The sequence below is a fragment of the Bombina bombina genome, chromosome 10, assembly GCF_027579735.1.
Source record: "Bombina bombina isolate aBomBom1 chromosome 10, aBomBom1.pri, whole genome shotgun sequence".
NCBI classification, from domain to species: Eukaryota; Metazoa; Chordata; class Amphibia; order Anura; family Bombinatoridae; genus Bombina; species Bombina bombina.
In genome coordinates this window covers 190,722,085-190,743,523 of record NC_069508.1, presented here as the reverse complement: position 1 = coordinate 190,743,523, position 21,439 = coordinate 190,722,085, and the positions used below count along the sequence as shown (strand labels likewise).

At 40.3% G+C, this 21,439-nt stretch overlaps 1 protein-coding gene across 5 annotated transcripts in view; it reads left to right on the top strand.

Annotated features, from left to right (window-relative positions):
* The window catches only part of SZT2 (SZT2 subunit of KICSTOR complex), a 482,374-nt gene that overhangs the window by 310,438 nt on the left and 150,497 nt on the right, over positions 1–21,439 (top strand). For all 5 annotated transcript variants that reach the window (XM_053693604.1, XM_053693601.1, XM_053693602.1 and 2 more), the window contains 3 exons: positions 4,527–4,605; positions 4,686–4,766; positions 4,844–4,918. In XM_053693604.1, the coding sequence (XP_053549579.1) occupies positions 4,527–4,605; positions 4,686–4,766; positions 4,844–4,918 (235 nt within the window). The remainder of the gene's footprint in view (positions 1–4,526; positions 4,606–4,685; positions 4,767–4,843; positions 4,919–21,439) is intronic.

The window sequence follows — 21,439 nt, the reverse complement described above, 5'->3', positions numbered from 1 at the left end:
CTGACGAGAGACTCTCTCTCTTGGTGGCTCTGTCAAGATCACCTGTCTCTAGGCACATGCTTCTTGAGACCATCCTGGGAGAGTGTGACTGCGGATGCCAGCAGGCTGGGGAGCAGTCTGGGGTCCCAAGAGTGCTCAGGGGACGTGGTCCTGAGAAGAATCAGCTCTTCCGATCAATATTTTGGAGCTTCTGGCAATTTACAATGCTCTAAGGGCATGGCCCCTGCTCTGTTCTGCCTGGTATATAAGATTCCAATCTGACAATATAACCTTGGTGGCTTACATCACCCACCAGGGAGGAACAAAAAGTTCCCTAGCAATGCTAGAGGTGTCTCAAATTCTTCAATGCCCACGATTTACATCCCGGAGGGTGGACAACTGGGAAGCGGACTTCCTCAGCAGACAATTCTTTCACCTGGGGGAGTGGGCTCTCCACCCCGAGGTGTTCTCAGAGATAACTCTCAGATAGGGGGTTACGGAGATAGACCTCATGGCTTCTCATCTCAATACAAAGCTACCCAGATACGGGTCAAGATTGAGGGATCCTCAAGTGGAATTGGTAGATGCGTTAGTGGTTCCATGGAGGTTCAGACTCGTATATCTTTTTCCTCCATTGACCCTTCTCCCTTGAGTAGTAGCTCGCATCAAGCAGGAGCAGGCTCTGGTGATACTAATAGCTCCTTCGTGGCCACAAAGGACATGGTTTGCTGATCTAATAAGAATGTTCTCCTCCCCTCGGTGGAGGTTACCTTATCATTCAGACCTTCTGACTCAGGGTCCTTTCCTACATCAAAATTCTCTGAGACTGACTGCGTGGAAATTGAACATTTAGTCTTATCCAAGACAGGTTTTTCATATAGTGTGATAGACACTTTAATCCAGGCTTGCAAGCCGGTCATTTGCCGTATTTACTACAAGGTATGGCGTACTTATCTTCATTGGTGTTAGGAACGCATTCTTCCATGGCACAAGGTGAAGGTTACTCGAGTTCTATCTTTTCTCCAAGATGGTTTGGAAAGGGTTTATCCGCCAGTTCTCTGAAGGGTCAGATCTTGGCCCTGTTGGTCTTACTGCACAAGAGATTAGCGGATCTTCCTGACGTGCAGTCCTTTGTTCAGGCTCTGGCTAGAATCAGGCCTATGTTTAAACCTGTTGCTCCTCTTTGGAGCCGTGTGTGTTTTGCAGCAGGCTCCGTTTGAGTCTATGCATTCTGTTGATCTTAAGCTTCTATCCTTGAAGGTTTTGTTTTTGTTGAGTCTCTGAGATTTCTGTTTACAGTTTGATCCGCCTTACCTATTTTCCATGCGGATAAGGCGGTTTTACATACTATGTTAGGTTTCCTACCTAAGGTAGTCTCGAATCGCAACATCAATTAGGAAATTGATGTTCCTTCCCTTTGTCCTAATCCTTCTTCTTCGAAGGAATGTTTGCTCCACAATCTGGATGTTGTGCGGGCCTTAAAATTCTATCTTCAGGCTACCAAGGATTTCAGGCAATCCTCTTCCTTGTTTATGCTATACACTGGTAAGCGCAGGGGTCAGAAGGCCACTGCGACTTCATTATCTTTCTGGTTGAGAAGCATCATCCATTTGGCTTATGAGAAGGCTGGACAACAGCCTCCTGAGAGGATAACTGCTCATTCCACTAGAGCATTTCTTCTTTTTGGGCTTTTAAGAATGAAGCTTCCATGGATCAGATTTGTAAGGCGGTTACCTGGTCCTCCTTACATACTTTTTTAAAGTTCTATAAATTTTATGTTTTTGCTTCTGCAGAGGCAGATTTTGGCAGAAAATTGTTACAGGCTGTGGTGCCCTCAGATTAGCGCCTGCCTTTCCTTTGTGCTCTCCCGTTTTATTCCTTCAGTGTCCTCTGGAGCTTGGGTATTGGTTCCCAACAGTAATGAATGAAGTCGTGGACTCTCCCTGCCTTTGGAAAGAAAACAAAATTTCTGCTTACCAAAAAATTCCTTTCTTTCCTGGCAGGGAGAGTCCACGACCCCGCCCGTAATATGTTTTCGGCAGCTTCCCTGTTATTTTTTATTTTGGCACCTCTATACCCTAATGTTTCTCCTGCTTTTCCTTGTTCCCTCAGCCGAATGACTGAGGGGATAGGGGTAGTGAGAGGGATATGTATAGCCTTTGGCTGGGGTGTCTTTGCCTCCTCCTGGTGGCCATGTGTTATTTTTCCCAACAGTAATGAATGATGTTGTGGACTCTCCCTGCCAGGAAATAAATCTGGTAAGCATACATTTTGTTTTTCTGACAAATGTAAAGCTGCCTTTCATAACCCTTCCCCCTGTACCAAGTGACAGCCATCAGCCAATAACGGAGACATATGTATATACTGTGAACTCTTTCACATGCTCATTACTTCACAAAGGTAAACTGGAAAGTGTTTTACTTTTTCATACTCTATCTGTATCATGAAAGTTTCATTTTAACTTTGGTGTCGTTATAGGAGTATTATTGAATGAAGTTATTGCTAAACTTATACACTGACAGCTGAAAATCTGTTAAATTATGTTGGAAAACAAAAAATGGATTGAACTTGCTCAAAGACAAACTGTTCCTTTGTGAAAAACAAGAATGTGACTTCACCTTATAATAGAGCCAATTGACCATTCTTTGTCTACGTAATTGTACAGAAATTTACTCAGTGTTCACCTTGTACTAAAAACACAGAAACTGAAGCAGATTCTGCTGTCTGTGCGCATCTTTCATTAAAAGAATATATAAAACCAATGAATAGTTTTTTTAAAGCACAATACACTCAATAAATGAATGGTACATCAGATAGACCTATTCACCTTGATTTTCCTGTTGCTTTAGAAATGTCTGAGTACATTCTCTCCCCTCCTGCTCACATCCTGATATGCTTTTAAGAGTCAAGAACTGCTGAACATTTGCGGTCTTGTAGTATTGAAAGAAAAAAAAATAGATTATTTCAAATGTTCTTGTTCTTTAAAACAGTGTATTGAATAAGGTGTTAATTGTTAGTCCGATAGTAATTAATTAGAATGTGAACGTATCTGTTACACTGTGTGCATGTTTAAAGCACTAAGGAAAAAAGAAATAAATAGGGCTATGCTGCAAATCAACCTTTAATTTAAAAAAAAAGCATGTTAAATCAAAAGAAACATAAAAAAGAAACAGATTGTGTTAAAAAAACAGCAAATAACTTTCTTGCAAAATGAGCACTTAGAACGTCTCAGTGTAGCCTATAGTGACATAAGGGAGCTGTCATGCTGAGAACTTAAGCTGCATTCTGCCTCTTCTGAGCATGGGCAAGAAACTGATTTCCTGCTTCTATAGCATTCACTAAACAGTATGCCAGCTCAAGTTGCTATAGAAGATTCAGATAATCAAGCTATATATGCCTTCTTGTAGAGACCCCAGCCCCCTTATGGGGATCTGGTAGGAAAAAATGGACCCTGTACATATGAGGTTAAAAAAAAGAAATAACAGGTTAAAATCCTTGTAAAAAGTAGAGACCCCAGCCTCCTTGTTGGGATGTGACTGGAAGTAATGGACTCTGCACAAAATAAAAGGTTAAAATCCTTTTAAAATGATAAATAATACATCATGCAATGCTTTATATTAAGTATAAGCCATTGCTTAGCACTTGTTGTATTACAACAATGAAACAAACCATTTTATATCTTTTTACGAGTACATTTTATTATTTCATTATAAATTTAAAAAAAGGAAGATATTTTACCTCACAACTTCCTCAGCTCAGCAGAGTAAGTTCTGTGTAAAAGGTTATACTCAACTGCTGCCCAGCTGCAGGTAAAAAAAAATAAGAAATGAACAGCAGCCAATCAGCATCAACAGTGCTGAGGTCATGAACTCTTTTACTGGGATCTCATGAGATTTCACTAAACTCTCATGAGATTTCATAGTAAACTTCCTTAAACTGAATAGGGAAATAACATGAGAGTGCACGAAAGCTCACTCCCTTAGCTGTCCTGGGACAGACATACTGATTTGCTGCTTTGAAGTCCTTTACAATGGGATGTGTCTACTGAGGAACTTTTGAGGTAAAATATCTTTCTTTTTTACATAGAGATTTTCAGGTGATATTTTCTAGTCAGCTTTTTACAGCTATGCTGCATCACTTTCAAGTGTTTCAAGTTCAACATTTGGGTATCATGGCCCTTTAAACCCTGGTGCAAAAAACATTAACATGGAGTTATCAAAATTGTGAGAATATGGGTAAAGAAAAAAATAACTAGAGGAAAAGAAAAAAATATGGATAAATGGTAACACATTTATAACGGTGACGCCCATTATTCTTGGTAGATAACCAGATACCTTAGCATCAGTCAGGAAGGGGGGTCTGATTTATAAAACCTATAATATCCCTAGGAAATGCAAATTTCAAACTTTCACCCTAAAAACAGACCCTTTTCAAGCTTACAAACAATTTCACAAAAGGCTCCCAGACTGAATTGATAAAAAATGAATTTATACCCATTTCACGCTTTTTGATGCCGATCTTTACAATTTTTTTGGAAATGTTTACAGCACTGCCAGAATAAGAGCACTTGCCTCTCTAGCTCCAGAGAGCAGGACGGCCAAGCCAAAAAGTGAGGGTAGTCCCAAGGTAAGTTATGACGAGTGAGTGTGTAAAAAAGTTCCTTATGTTTGATGTCAGTCATTTAACATGATACTTATGTATTGCAGAGCGGAAGTTCGCCTGTAACCACTTACCACTTGCAGAGAGCCCTACCTGGCGGTATTGTGCTGATGGAACTTTCCTTCCAGGTAATTAGCAGGTGTGTCATTCTGTCAGTAAATTGTGTTAATTACCGCACTGTTAACTTTCTTCCTTTTTTTCCTAGGGCTGTTATTTTTGTGTGAAGCAATATGCTCTAGAGTGCTCCCGCATACCTATGGGACAGTCGGTAAACTCTCAGGTAGCTGTGCACATCACTCACCTTGTTTTTTATATCTGTTTTAAAACTGTCAATTTCTTCTTCCTGCTTAAAGGGACATGAAATACCTTGCAAGTGTGAAAACTTGTTGAGTACATTAACAGGTTGTTTGCTGCATCTGTTTTTCAATGGTCCATCCACTGCCTTTTTTTTTTTATTTAGAGGAACCAGGCCAGAGCTATTACTGGAGAATACAAATCAAAATGTGCAGTTTTTTCAGTACCCATTTAAAGTTAAATTACAGAAAAAAGTGGAAAAATAACTTATCAAGGATTCAACTTTTTTTTATGAATAAAAACATTTTATTTTAGAAACTTAATGTGTTTCATGCCCCTTTAGATTTTTGGAAACTGGTTTAATATAATATTGCTAAAAACATTTTAATATTATGTAGATAATGTACATTTCTCAGCCGCAAAGTAGCTTGCTGTTTCATGATATCCTGTGAACAAATGAATATGTGTATAAGTATAAATATATATATATATATATATAGTACACAGGCAATGGGAAGGCACTCACCGTAATAAAAATATAACTCTTTATTTCGTTGTTAACGTTTTCGGGGTCAGTCCGAAAGACCGTCCTCAGACCAACAGAACAAATGTAAAACTCACCTATTTAAAAGGAACCCATCACCGTGCAATTCCAAACAGCTGTGACCCTGCACGTTTGCCAAGCACTACTGCGCAAGTGCAGACCTGCTACGGAACACTGCAGAGGGCAGAAATAGCATAGAAACAACAATCACCATAGAGATGTCACCACATTACTGGGAAATCACTAAAGATTACAAATCCAACCTAGTCAAGTACTATGCATGTAAACCACCAACAACGGCAATATTGAGGAGATAAGAATAATATTAAAAACATACAGAATACGATACGATCCACCCCATGATCCATACTTCGTAAACCGGCTACATATGGTTGCCTAGCAACCAACTAACAACAAAAACAACATAAGCCGTATGAGGTATTATGCTTGATCGAGACGGACACTCATATCCCCATTTATAGTACACGCTTCATCACCTGGTACTGTTTTTTGCATTGGCTTACTTCTTTTTGCTGAGGTGATGAAGCGTCTACTATAAGTGGGGATACGAGTGTCCGTCTCGATCAAGCATAATACCTCATACGGCTTATGTTGTTTTTGTTGTTGGTTGATTGCTAGGCAACCATATGTAGACTCAATAAACAAAATGCAGATGTATTCAGAAAAGATTTTATAGCAGCAAACACACAATGTGTGATTGTTAAATACCTCTATTAGTCTAATAATATTCATTAGCCAGGACTTAAAATCCTACAATTATAGTCTCTTAATTAATAGCAGCTCTTTAGATTCACAGCATTCATTGTCACATTTGTAAATATTGTGGTTCACTCGGCTCTTCAACAAATTATTAATTGCCTGTGATTTGATTAGATGCTCCAATATTAATGGCCTTTTCTTATATACGATTTTAATAAATGGGCTTAGGAGCAGATGTGCTAATTCTTTAGAGTATGTACATTTTACATTGTTGACCCTAGTTAAAATGTGTTTAACCTTTGCAAATCATTAGCTATTTTCTGCTTGGGAGTTGTAGTGCTTGTAGTTCTGGACTAGGGCTTTACCTATGTATTTAACCCCCTAACTGGTCAGTAATGCAAAAATTGCATGGTCTAATAAGAAGAGTCTTTATCATCAAACAAAGCATAATAAATGAACTCCTTGCACTCTTAATCAGCTGCGGAAGCCCCCCACCCCACCATTGCTGCCTGCAAACACAACTAGATAAAAGCAAACACCTCCTTAGTCTAGACTTTTTCATTAATTACAAAATGTTAAAAATATGAATAGGTGGGAAAAGCTTAAAGGGACATGAAACCCCAAATTTTTCTTTCATGATTCAGATAGTTAATACAATTTCAAACAACTTTCCAATTTACTTCTATTATTTAATTTGCTTCTTTCTCTTGTTATCCTTTGCTGAAATGTTTATCTAGGAAAGTTCATGTGCAGCAGAAAACCTAGGTTCTAGCTGTTGATTGGTGGCTGCATATATATACCGATTGTCATTGGCTCATCCATGTGTTCAGTTAGAAACCAGTAGTGCACGGCTGCTCCTTCAACAAATGATACCAAGAGAATAAAACAGATTAGATAATAGAAGTACATTAGAAAGTTGTTTAAAATTTTATTCTCTATCTGAATCATGAAAGAAATTTGTTTCATGTCCCTTTAAGTTCCACATTTCCATGCACACATCAGGATTTCCTATATAGAGCTTAAACAATTAATGTTTAATTATTTAAGACAAAATAAATTCTGCAACACAGGTATACTGTTATTCTACCAGAACCATGAATTCCTTTTTAAAGGAATATGGAACCCAAATGTTTTCTTTTATGGTTCAGATAGCGCATGCAATTTTAAGCAACTTTCTAATTTACCTCTATTATCATTTTTTTTTAGTTCTCTTGGAATCTTTATTTGAAAAAGCAAGAATGTAATCTTAGGAGCCGGCCTATTTTTTGTTCAGAACCCTGGGTAGCTCTTGCTGATTGGTGGCTACATTTAGATACCAGCCATCAAGCGCTACCCAGGTGCTGAACAAAAAATAGGCCGGCTCCTAAGATTACATTCTTGCTTTTTCAAATAAAGATACCAAGAGAACTAAAAAAAATGATAATAGAGGTAAATTAGAAAGTTGCTTAAAATTGCTGCTCTATCTGAATCATGAAAGTTTCATTTTGACTATTCCTTTAACCCCTTAATGACCGGACCATTTTTCAATTTCTTTCATGTAATTAGCAAGAGTCCATGAGCTAGTGACGTATGGGATATACATTCCTACCAGGAGGGGCAAAGTTTCCCAAACCTCAAAATGCCTATAAATACACCCCTCACCACACCCACAATTCAGTTTTACAAACTTTGCCTCCGATGGAGGTGGTGAAGTAAGTTTGTGCTAGATTCTATGTTGATATGCGCTCCGCAGCAAGTTGGAGCCCGGTTTTCCTCTCAGCGTGCAGTGAATGTCAGAGGGATGTGAGGAGAGTATTGCCTATTTGAATGCAGTGATCTCCTTCTACGGGGTCTATTTCATAGGTTCTCTGTTATCGGTCGTAGAGATTCATCTCTTACCTCCCTTTTCAGATCGACAATATACTCTTATATATACCATTACCTCTGCTGATTCTCGTTTCAGTACTGGTTTGGCTATCTGCTATATGTAGATGAGTGTCCTGGGGTAAGTAAGTCTTATTTTCTGTGACACTCCAAGCTATGGTTGGGCACTTTGTTTATAAAGTTCTAAATATATGTATTCAAACATTTATTTGCCTTGACTCAGAATGTTCAACTTTCCTTATTTTCAGACAGTCAGTTTCATATTTGGGATAATGCATTTTAATTTAACATTTTTCTTACCTTAAAATTTGACTTTTTCCCTGTGGGCTGTTAGGCTCGCGGGGGCTGAAAATGCTTCATTTTATTGCGTTATTCTTGGCGCGGACTTTTTTGGCGCAAAAATTCTATTTCTCCAACATAGGTGTGTCCGGTCCACGGCGTCATCCTTACTTGTGGGATATTCTCTTCCCCAACAGGAAATGGCAAAGAGCCCAGCAAAGCTGGTCACATGATCCCTCCTAGGCTCCGCCTACCCCAGTCATTCTCTTTGCCGTTGTACAGGCAACATCTCCACGGAGATGGCTTAGAGTTTTTTAGTGTTTAACTGTAGTTTTTTTTATTCAATCAAGAGTTTGTTATTTTAAAATAGTGCTGGTATGTACTATTTACTCTGAAACAGAAAAGAGATGAAGATTTCTGTTTGTAAGAGGAAAATGATTTTAGCAACCGTTACTAAAATCCATGGCTGTTCCACACAGGACTGTTGAGAGGAATTAACTTCAGTTGGGGGAACAGTGAGCAGTCTTTTGCTGCTTGAGGTATGACACATTCTAACAAGACGATGTAATGCTGGAAGCTGTCATTTTCCCTATGGGATCCGGTAAGCCATTTTTATTCAGACAGTAAATAAGGGCTTCACAAGGGCTTATTAAGACTGTAGACATTTTCTGGGCTAAATCGATTCATATATACACATATTTAGCCTTGAGGAATCATTTAATCTGGGTATTTTTGTAAAATAATATCGGCAGGCACTGTTTTAGACACCTTATTCTCTAGGGGCTTTCCCTAATCATAGGCAGAGCCTCATTTTCGCGCCGGTATTGCGCACTTGTTTTTGAGAAGCATGACATGCAGTCGCATGTGTGAGGAGCTCTGATACATAGAAAAGACTTTCTGAAGGCGTCATTTGGTATCGTATTCCCCTTTGGGCTTGGTTGGGTCTCAGCAAAGCAGATACCAGGGACTGTAAAGGGGTTAAAGATAAAAACGGCTCCGGTTCCGTTATTTTAAGGGTTAAAGCTTCCAAATTTGGTGTGCAATACTTTTAAGGCTTTAAGACACTGTGGTGAAATTTTGGTGAATTTTGAACAATTCCTTCATACTTTTTCGCAATTGCAGTAATAAAGTGTGTTCAGTTTAAAATTTAAAGTGACAGTAACGGTTTTATTTTAAAACGTTTTTTGTACTTTGTTATCAAGTTTATGCCTGTTTAACATGTCTGAACTACCAGATAGACTGTGTTCTGAATGTGGGGAAGCCAAGGTTCCTTCTCATTTAAATAGATGTGATTTATGTGACACTGAAAATGATGCCCAAGATGATTCCTCAAGTGAGGGGAGTAAGCATGGTACTGCATCATTCCCTCCTTCGTCTACACCAGTCTTGCCCACTCAGGAGGCCCCTAGTACATCTAGCGCGCCAATACTCCTTACTATGCAACAATTAACGGCTGTAATGGATAATTCTATCAAAAACATTTTAGCCAAAATGCCCACTTATCAGCGCAAGCGCGACTGCTCTGTTTTAGATACTGAAGAGCATGGGGACGCTGATGATAATGGTTCTGAAATGCCCCTACACCAGTCTGAGGGGGCCAGGGAGGTTTTGTCTGAGGGAGAAATTTCAGATTCAGGGAAAATTTCTCAACAAGCTGAACCCGATGTGATTACATTTAAATTTAAGTTGGAACATCTCCGCACTCTGCTTAAGGAGGTATTATCCACTCTGGATGATTGTGAGAATTTGATCATCCCAGAGAAACTATGTAAAATGGACAAGTTCCTAGAGGTCCCGGGGCTCCCAGAAGCTTTTCCTATACCCAAGCGGGTGGCGGACATTGTAAATAAAGAATGGGAAAGGCCCGGTATACCTTTCGTCCCTCCCCCCATATTTAAAAAATTGTTTCCTATGGTCGACCCCAGAAAGGACTTATGGCAGACAGTCCCCAAGGTCGAGGGAGCGGTTTCTACTTTAAACAAACGCACCACTATACCCATAGAAGATAGTTGTGCTTTTAAAGATCCTATGGATAAAAAATTAGAAGGTTTGCTCAAAAAGATGTTTGTTCAGCAAGGTTACCTTCTACAACCAATTTCATGCATTGTCCCTGTCACTACAGCCGCGTGTTTCTGGTTCGATGAGCTAGTAAAGGCGATCGATAGTGATTCTCCTCCTTATGAGGAGATTATGGACAGAATCCGTGCTCTCAAATTGGCCAATTCTTTCACCCTAGACGCCACTTTGCAATTGGCTAGGTTAGCGGCGAAAAATTCTGGGTTTGCTATTGTGGCGCGCAGAGCGCTTTGGTTGAAATCTTGGTCAGCGGATGCGTCTTCCAAGAACAAACTACTTAACATTCCTTTCAAGGGGAAAACGCTGTTTGGCCCTGACTTGAAAGAGATTATCTCTGATATCACTGGGGGTAAGGGCCACGCCCTTCCTCAGGATAGGTCTTTCAAGGCCAAAAATAAACCTAATTTTCGTCCCTTTCGTAGAAACGGACCAGCCCCAAGTGCTACGTCCTCTAAGCAAGAGGGTAATACTTCTCAAGCCAAGCCAGCCTGGAGACCAATGCAAGGCTGGAACAAGGGAAAGCAGGCCAAGAAACCTGCCACTGCTACCAAGACAGCATGAAATGTTGGCCCCCGATCCGGGACCGGATCTGGTGGGGGGCAGACTCTCTCTCTTTGCTCAGGCTTGGGCAAGAGATGTTCTGGATCCTTGGGCACTAGAAATAGTCTCCCAAGGTTATCTTCTGGAATTCAAGGGGCTTCCCCCAAGGGGGAGGTTCCACAGGTCTCAATTGTCTTCAGACCATATAAAGAGACAGGCATTCTTACATTGTGTAGAAGACCTGTTAAAAATGGGAGTGATTCATCCTGTTCCATTAGGAGAACAAGGGATGGGGTTCTACTCCAATCTGTTCATAGTTCCCAAAAAAGAGGGAACGTTCAGACCAATCTTAGATCTCAAGATCTTAAACAAGTTTCTCAAGGTTCCATCGTTCAAAATGGAGACCATTCGAACAATTCTTCCTTCCATCCAGGAAGGTCAATTCATGACCACGGTGGATTTAAAGGATGCGTATCTACATATTCCTATCCACAAGGAACATCATCGGTTCCTAAGGTTCGCATTCCTGGACAAGCATTACCAGTTCGTGGCACTTCCTTTCGGATTAGCCACTGCTCCAAGGATTTTCACAAAGGTACTAGGGTCCCTTCTAGCGGTACTAAGACCAAGGGGCATTGCAGTAGTTCCTTACTTGGACGACATTCTGATTCAAGCGTCGTCCCTTCCTCAAGCAAAGGCTCACACGGACATAGTCCTGGCCTTTCTCAGATCTCACGGGTGGAAAGTGAACGTGGAAAAGAGTTCTCTATCTCCGTCGACAAGGGTTCCCTTCTTGGGAACAATAATAGACTCCTTAGAAATGAGGATTTTTCTGACAGAGGCCAGAAAAACAAAACTTCTAAACTCTTGTCAAACACTTCATTCCGTTCCTCTTCCTTCCATAGCGCAGTGCATGGAAGTAATAGGTTTGATGGTAGCGGCAATGGACATAGTTCCTTTTGCGCGCATTCATCTAAGACCATTACAACTGTGCATGCTCAGTAGTGGAATGGGGACTATACAGACTTGTCTCCGAAGATACAAGTAAATCAGAGGACCAGAGACTCACTCCGTTGGTGGCTGTCCCTGGACAACCTGTCACAAGGGATGACCTTCCGCAGACCAGAGTGGGTCATTGTCACGACCGACGCCAGTCTGATGGGCTGGGGCACGGTCTGGGGACCCCTGAAAGCTCAGGGTCTTTGGTCTCGGGAAGAATCTCTTCTACCGATAAATATTCTGGAACTGAGAGCGATATTCAATGCTCTCAAGGCTTGGCCTCAGCTAGCAAAGGCCAAGTTCATACGGTTTCAATCAGACAACATGACGACTGTTGCGTACATCAACCATCAGGGGGGAACAAGGAGTTCCCTGGCGATGGAAGAAGTGACCAAAATCATTCAATGGGCGGAGACTCACTCCTGCCACCTATCTGCAATCCACATCCCAGGAGTGGAAAATTGGGAAGCGGATTTTCTGAGTCGTCAGACATTTCATCCGGGGGAGTGGGAACTCCATCCGGAAATCTTTGCCCAAATTACTCAACTGTGGGGCATTCCAGACATGGATCTGATGGCCTCTCGTCAGAACTTCAAGGTTCCTTGCTACGGGTCCAGATCCAGGGATCCCAAGGCGACTCTAGTAGATGCACTAGTAGCACCTTGGACCTTCAAACTAGCTTATGTATTCCCGCCGTTTCCTCTCATCCCCAGGCTGGTAGCCAGGATCAATCAAGAGAGGGCGTCGGTGATCTTGATAGCTCCTGCGTGGCCACGCAGGACTTGGTATGCAGATCTGGTGAATATGTCATCGGCTCCACCATGGAAGCTACCTTTGAGACGAGACCTTCTTGTTCAAGGTCCGTTCGAACATCCGAATCTGATCTCACTCCAGCTGACTGCTTGGAGATTGAACGCTTGATCTTATCAAAACGAGGGTTCTCAGATTCTGTTATTGATACTCTTGTTCAGGCCAGAAAGCCTGTAACTAGAAAAATTTACCACAAAATATGGAAAAAATATATCTGTTGGTGTGAATCTAAAGGATTCCCTTGGGACAAGGTAAAGATTCCTAAGATTCTATCCTTTCTTCAAGAAGGATTGGAGAAAGGATTATCTGCAAGTTCCTTGAAGGGACAGATTTCTGCCTTGTCTGTGTTACTTCACAAAAAGCTGGCAGCTGTGCCAGATGTTCAAGCCTTTGTTCAGGCTCTGGTTAGAATCAAGCCTGTTTACAAACCTTTGACTCCTCCTTGGAGTCTCAACTTAGTTCTTTCAGTTCTTCAGGGGGTTCCGTTTGAACCCTTACATTCCGTTGATATTAAGTTATTATCTTGGAAAGTTTTGTTTTTGGTTGCAATTTCTTCTGCTAGAAGAGTTTCAGAATTATCTGCTCTGCAGTGTTCTCCTCCTTATCTGGTGTTCCATGCAGATAAGGTGGTTTTACGTACTAAACCTGGTTTTCTTCCAAAAGTTGTTTCTAACAAAAACATTAACCAGGAGATAGTCGTACCTTCTTTGTGTCCGAAACCAGTTTCGAAGAAGGAACGTTTGTTGCACAATTTGGATGTTGTTCGCGCTCTAAAATTCTATTTAGATGCTACAAAGGATTTTAGACAAACATCTTCCTTGTTTGTTGTTTATTCTGGTAAAAGGAGAGGTCAAAAAGCAACTTCTACCTCTCTCTCTTTTTGGATTAAAAGCATCATCAGATTGGCTTATGTGACTGCCGGACGGCAGCCTCCTGAAAGAATCACAGCTCATTCCACTAGGGCTGTGGCTTCCACATGGGCCTTCAAGAACGAGGCTTATGTTGATCAGATATGTAGGGCAGCGACTTGGTCTTCACTGCACACTTTTACCAAATTTTACAAGTTTGATACTTTTGCTTCTTCTGAGGCTATTTTTGGGAGAAAGGTTTTGCAAGCCGTGGTGCCTTCCATTTAGGTGACCTGATTTGCTCCCTCCCTTCATCCGTGTCCTAAAGCTTTGGTATTGGTTCCCACAAGTAAGGATGACGCCGTGGACCGGACACACCTATGTTGGAGAAAACAGAATTTATGTTTACCTGATAAATTACTTTCTCCACGGGTGTGTCCGGTCCACGGCCCGCCCTGGTTTTTTAATCAGGTCTGATAATTTATTTTCTTTAACTACAGTCACCACGGTATCATATGGTTTCTCCTATGCAAATATTCCTCCTTAACGTCGGTCGAATGACTGGGGTAGGCGGAGCCTAGGAGGGATCATGTGACCAGCTTTGCTGGGCTCTTTGCCATTTCCTGTTGGGGAAGAGAATATCCCACAAGTAAGGATGACGCCGTGGACCGGACACACCGTTGGAGAAAGTAATTTATCAGGTAAACATAAATTCTGTTTTCCGTTTCCGGCGTCATACGTGTCGCCGGAAGTTGCGTCATTTTTTGACGTTATTTTGCGCCAAAAATGTCGGCGTTCCGGATGTGGCGTCATTTTTGGCGCCAAATAATGTGGGTGTCTTATTTGGCGCGAAAAAATATGGGCGTCGCTTTTGTCTCCACATTATTTAAGTCTCATTTTTTATTGCTTCTGGTTGCTAGAAGCTTGTTCTTTGGCATTTTTTCCCATTCCTGAAACTGTCATTTAAGGAATTTGATCAATTTTGCTTTATATATATGTTGTTTTTTCTCTTACATATTGCAAGATGTCTCACGTTGCATCTGAGTCAGAAGATACTACAGGAAAATCGCTGTCAAGTGCTGAATCTACCAAAGCTAAGTGTATCTGCTGTAAACTTTTGGTAGCTATTCCTCCAGCTGTTTGTATTGATTGTCATGACAAACTTGTTAAAGCAGATAATATTTCCTTTAGTAAAGTACCATTGCCTGTTGCAGTTCCTTCAACATCTAAGGTGCAGAATGTTCCTGATAATATAAGAGATTTTGTTTCTGAATCCATAAAGAAGGCTATGTCTGTTATTTCTCCTTCTAGTAAACGTAAAAAATCTTTTAAAACTTCTCTCCCTACAGATAAATTTTTAAATGAACATCATCATTCTGATTCTGATGATTCCTCTGGTTCAGAGGATTCTGTCTCAGAGGTTGATGCTGATAAATCTTTGTCATGATTGCTTCCGTTCATCGCCGTGTCGCCGCGGCTCCCGGAACTTCTCTGTGTGTCTGACGTCATGTTGCTTAGCAACATGACGCTTTCTCTCACACCCCTCTGATGACGGTTACGCTCCTGCCCTTTAAATCACGGCGGGAGATCTGAATCTGGGCCCGTTTGTTTGTTTCCCTGGATTGTGAGTACCATATCAATTTTGTTCTTTTGTGTACCGACTTCTGCCTGCCTGACCAAGCCTCTTGCCTAATCCCTACTTGCTGATATTTGGATATTGACTTCTGCCTGCCTGACCTTGCCTGTAGCTTTTACCCTTTTGCTGATACTTGGATGCCGACTTCTGCTTGCCTGACCTTGTCTTTTGCCTATACCTTTTGCTGATATTTGGATGCCGACTTCTGCCTGCCTGACCTTGCTTTTGCCTTTACCTTTAAACCTTTTCTTTGATAAACAAAACCTGCTTAAAGGGACATTTTACTTTTACAAGCTGCAAAAGAGAACTTTGCCTTTCTGTTTGTTATACACCTGCTTAAAAGGGACATTTACTTTTACAAGCTGCAAAAGAGAACTTTGCCTTTCTGTTTGTTATAAACCTGCTTAAAGGGACATTATACTTTTACAAGCTGTACAAGAAACTGTGCTATTCTGTTTGTTCTAAACCTGTTAAAAAGGGGACATTTACTTTTACAAGCTGCAAAAGAGAACTTTGCCTTTCTGTTTGTTATACACCTGTTTAAAAGGGAGATTTACTTTTACAAGCTGCAAAAGAGAACTTTACCTTTCTGTTTGTTATACACCTGCTTAAAAGGAACTTTTACTTTTACAAGCTACAAAAGAGAACTTTTCCTTTGTTTTACAAGCCTGCTAAAGAGGACCTTTTTCAGAAGCTTCAAGTAAGAGCATTTCCTTTTTGTTCTTTGTACTACTTAAAGGGACGTTTTATCCTTTGTGGCTTTCCTGCATTCTGGAACAATATTCATTTTTGTTATCTTCTAATCTGCTTCCTGAGTGGGTCACGTCCTGGATATTTCTCAGTGTGCTAGCGTGTGCTTTCAATTCACGCTAGCAGTTGGGTTACATCCCGGATTGATTCCAGAGCGGCTGACAATCTTCATATTTATTTAAAATGGAATTTATTCGTTCTTTACTTAAAGAAGTACTAATTGCTTTAGAAATAGAGGATTCTGGTCCTCTTGATACTAATTCTAAACGTTTAGATAAGGTATTTAAAGCTCCTGTGGTTATTCCAGAAGTTTTTCCTGTTCCTAATGCTATTTCTGCAGTAATTTCCAAAGAATGGGATAATTTGGGTAATTCATTTACTCCTTCTAAACGTTTTAAGCAATTATATCCTGTGCCGTCTGACAGATTAGAATTTTGGGACAAGATCCCTAAAGTTGATGGGGCTATTTCTACCCTTGCTAAACGTACTACTATTCCTACGTCAGATGGTACTTCGTTTAATTATCCTCTAGATAGGAAAATTGAATCCTTTCTAAGAAAAGCTTATCTGTGTTCAGGTAATCTTCTTAGACCTGCTATATCTTTGGCTGATGTTGCTGCAGCTTCAACTTTTTGGTTGGAAACTTTAGCACAACAAGTAACACATCGTGATTCTCATGATATTATTATTTTTCTTCAGCATGCTAATAATTTTATCTGTGATGCCATTTTTGATATTATCAGAGTTGATGTCAGGTTTATGTCTCTAGCTATTTTAGCTAGAAGAGCTTTATGGCTTAAAACTTGGAATGCTGATATGGCTTCTAAATCAACTTTACTTTCCATTTCTTTCCAGGGTAACAAATTATTTGGTTCTCAGTTGGATTCCATTATTTCAACTGTTACTGGTGGGAAAGGAACTTTTTTACCACAGGATAAAAAATCTAAAGGTAAAAACAGGGCTAATAATCGTTTTCGTTCCTTTCGTTTCAACAAAGAACAAAAGCCTGATCCTTCATCCTCAGGAGCAGTTTCAGTTTGGAGACCATCTCCAGTCTGGAATAAATCCAAGCCAGCTAGAAAGGCAAAGCCTGCTTCTAAGTCCACATGAAGGTGCGGCCCTCATTCCAGCTCAGCTGGTAGGGGGCAGGTTACGTTTTTTCAAGGAAATTTGGGTCAATTCTGTTCACAATCTTTGGATTCAGAGCATTGTTTCAGAAGGGTACAGAATTGGTTTCAAGTTGAGACCTCCTGCAAAGAGATTTTTTCTTTCCCGTGTCCCAGTAAATCCAGTAAAAGCTCAAGCATTTCTGAAATGTGTTTCAGATCTAGAGTTGACTGGAGTAATTATGCCAGTTCCAGTTCCGGAACAGGGGATGGGGTTTTATTCAAATCTCTTCATTGTACCAAAGAAGGAGAATTCTTTCAGACCAGTTCTGGATCTAAAAATATTGAATCGTTATGTAAGGATACCAACGTTCAAGATGGTAACTGTAAAGACTATCTTACCTTTTGTTCAGCAAGGGAATTATATGTCCACAATAGATTTACAGGATGCATATCTGCATATTCCGATTCATCCAGATCATTATCAGTTAAGGGTTTGTCCGCAAGTTCTTTGAAAGGACAAATCTCTGCTCTTTCTGTTCTTTTTCACAGAAAGATTGCTATTCTTCCTGATATTCATTGTTTTGTACAAGCTTTGGTTCGTATAAAACCTGTCATTAAGTCAATTTCTCCTCCTTGGAGTTTGAATTTGGTTCTGGGAGCTCTTCAAGCTCCTCCGTTTGAACCTATGCATTCATTGGACATTAAATTACTTTCTTGGAAAGTTTTGTTCCTTTTGGCCATCTCTTCTGCCAGAAGAGTTTCTGAATTATCTGCTCTTTCTTGTGAGTCTCCTTTTCTGATTTTTCATCAGGATAAGGCGGTGTTGCGAACTTCTTTGAATTTTTACCTAAAGTTGTGAATTCCAACAACATTAGTAGAGAAATTGTGGTTCCTTCATTATGTCCTAATCCTAAGAATTCTAAGGAGAAATCGTTGCATTCTTTGGATGTTGTTAGAGCTTTTGAAATATTATGTTGAAGCTACGAAATCTTTTCGTAAGACTTCTAGTCTATTTGTTATCTTTTCCGGTTCTAGAAAAGGCCAGAAAGCTTCTGCCATTTCTTTGGCATCTTGGTTGAAATCTTTAATTCATCTTGCCTATGTTGAGTCGGGTAAAACTCCGCCTCAGAGAATTACAGCTCATTCTACTAGGTCAGTTTCTACTTCCTGGGCGTTTAGGAATGAAGCTTCGGTTGACCAGATCTGCAAAGCAGCTACTTGGTCCTCTTTGCATACTTTTACTAAATTCTACCATTTTGATGTATTTTCTTCTTCTGAAGCAGTTTTTGGTAGAAAAGTACTTCAGGCAGCGGTTTCAGTTTGAATCTTCTGCTTATGTTTTTCGTTAAACTTTATTTTGGGTGTGGATTATTTTCAGCAGGAATTGGCTGTCTTTATTTTATCCCTCCCTCTCTAGTGACTCTTGTGTGGAAAGATCCACATCTTGGGTAGTCATTATCCCATACGTCACTAGCTCATGGACTCTTGCTAATTACATGAAAGAAAACATAATTTATGTAAGAACTTACCTGATAAATTCATTTCTTTCATATTAGCAAGAGTCCATGAGGCCCGCCCTTTTTTTGTGGTGGTTATGATTTTGTATAAAGCACAATTATTCCAATTCCTTATTTTATATGCTTTCGCACTTTTTTATCACCCCACTTCTTGGCTATTCGTTAAACTGAATTGTGGGTATGGTGAGGGGTGTATTTATAGGCATTTTGAGGTTTGGGAAACTTTGCCCCTCCTGGTAGGAATGTATATCCCATACGTCACTAGCTCATGGACTCTTGCTAATATGAAAGAAATGAATTTATCAGGCAAGTTCTTACATAAATTATGTTTTTCTTACCCTTAATGACAATGGCTATTTTTACATTTCTGCAGTGTTTGCGTTTAGCTGTAATTTTCCTCTTACTCATTTACTGTACCCACACATATTATATACCGTTTTTCTCGCCATTAAATGGACTTTCTAAAGATACCATTATTTTCATTATATCTTATAATTTACTAAAACAAAATGATAAAATATGAGGAAAAAATGGAAAAAACACACTTTTTCTAACTTTGACCCCCAGAATCCGTTACATATCTACAATCACCAAAAAACACCCATGCTAAATAGTTTCTAAATTTTGTCCTGAGTTTAGAAATACCCAATGTTTACATGTTCTTTTTTTTTTTTTTTTTTGCAAGTTATAGGGCAATAAATACAAGTAGCACTTTGCTATTTCCAAACCACTTTTTTTCAAAATTAGCGCTAGTTACTTTGGAACCCTGATATCTTTCTGTAATCCCTGAATATCCCTTGACATGTATATATTTTGTTTTAGAAGACATCCCAAAGTATTGATGTAGGCCCATTTTGGTATATTTCATGCCACCATTTCACCGCCAAATGCGATAAAAAAAAAAAAAAAAGTTCACTTTTTCACAAATTTTGTCAAAAACTTTAGGTTTCCCACTGAAATTATTTACAAACAGCTTCTGCAATTATGGCACAAATGGTTGTAAATGCTTCTCTGGGATCCCCTTTTTCAGAAATAACAGACTCATATGGCTTTGTGGTTGCTTTTTGGTAATTAGAAGGCCGCTAAATGCCGCTGTGCACCACACATGTTTTATGCCCAGGCGTGAAGGGGTTAATTAGGGAGCTTGCAGGGTTAATTTTAGCTTTAGTGTAGTGTAGTAGACAACCCCAAGTATTGATCTAGGCCCATTTTGGTATATTTTATGCCACCATTTCACCACCAAATGCGAGCAAATAAAAAAAAAAACTTTACATTTTTCACAATTTTAGGTTTCTCACTGAAATTATTTACAAACAGCTTGTGCTATTATGGCAGAAATTGTTTTAAAAGCTTCTCTGGGATCCCCTTTGTTCAGAAATAGCAGACTTATATGGCTTTGGCGTTGCTTTTTGGTAATTAGAAGGCCGCTAAATGCTGCTGCGCACCACACGTGAATTATGCCCAGCAGTGAAGGGGTTAAATTAGGTAGCTTGTAGGGAGCTTGCAGGGTTAATTTTAGAGATCAGCCTCCCACCTGACACATCCCACCCCCTGATCCCTCCCAAACAGCTCTCTTCCCTCCCCCACCCCACAATTGTTACCGCCATCTTAAGTACTGGCAGAAAGTCTGCCAGTACTAAATAAAAGAGTTTTTTTTTTTTTTTTAAATAAAAATTATAAAATATTTTAATTGTGATGGACCCCTGCCTTAGCACCAACCTCCCTGATCCCCCCCTCCAGCTCTCTAACCCTCTCCCCTACCTAATTACCGCCATCTTGGGTACTGGCAGCTGTCTGCCAGTACCCAGTTTGGCCCCACAAACCAAACTATTTAAATTTTATTTATAACTTTTATTTGTATATTTAATTATTTCTGTAGTGTAGCAGCCCCCCCACAATACCCCCACCCCCTCCCCCTCCCAGATCCTTTTATATGTAACTTTTTTTTTTACTTTTTTTTTAACTTTTTTTTTCCCCCCTTCCTTCATTGGTGTCAGTGTGGCTAATGCGCGCACGTGCACACGCGCACTCGTGCACGCTCGCGCACACGCTCCCTCCTCCCACCGGACAAAGGCACCATCGGCACCATCACTACCGGTGCAGAGAGGGCCACAGAGTGGCTCTCTCTGCATCGGAGGCTTGTAAAGGGGTATTGCAGGATGCCTCCATATCGAGGCATCACTGCAATACCCTCAGAGCTGCTGGAAGCGATTGTGATCACTTCCAGCACTCTGTTAGACAACTGACGTACCAGGTACGTCCATTGTCATTAACTGCTTGTTAATGCATGACGTACCTGGTACGTCAGTTGTCATTAAGGGGTTAAATTAATTTGAGTTTTATCAATGTACTGGTGGGAGATAATGTTGCTTTCTTTCTAATAACACGGTGAGTCCACAGATCATCTAATTACTATTGGGAATATCACTCCTGCACAGCAGGAGGTGGCAAAGAGTATCACAGCAAAGCTGTTAAATATTACCTCCCTTCCCTCCCACCCCAGTCATTCTCTTTGCCTAGTTAGAGCAAGGAAGTGGTAAAGTTTAGGTGTTGGAAAGAATATTCTTCAAGCAAGATTTTATTATTTTTCAGCAGTGCAAGATTGTTCTGTTTTGTCCTAGGGTGTAGCCGTAGTCCATATCAGTCTCTTCAGTAGAGCAGTGGTGGCTTTCAAGCAATGGGAACTTGTGGGGTACAATCCTCACTGCGCCTCCCATGTGTTAATGCTGCCCTAATCGAGCAAGCCTGAGTAAGATTACTCAGTCTTTGTTTTTATCCACAGGTCCATGTGAGGGAACTGGCCTCTCAAACCTAGT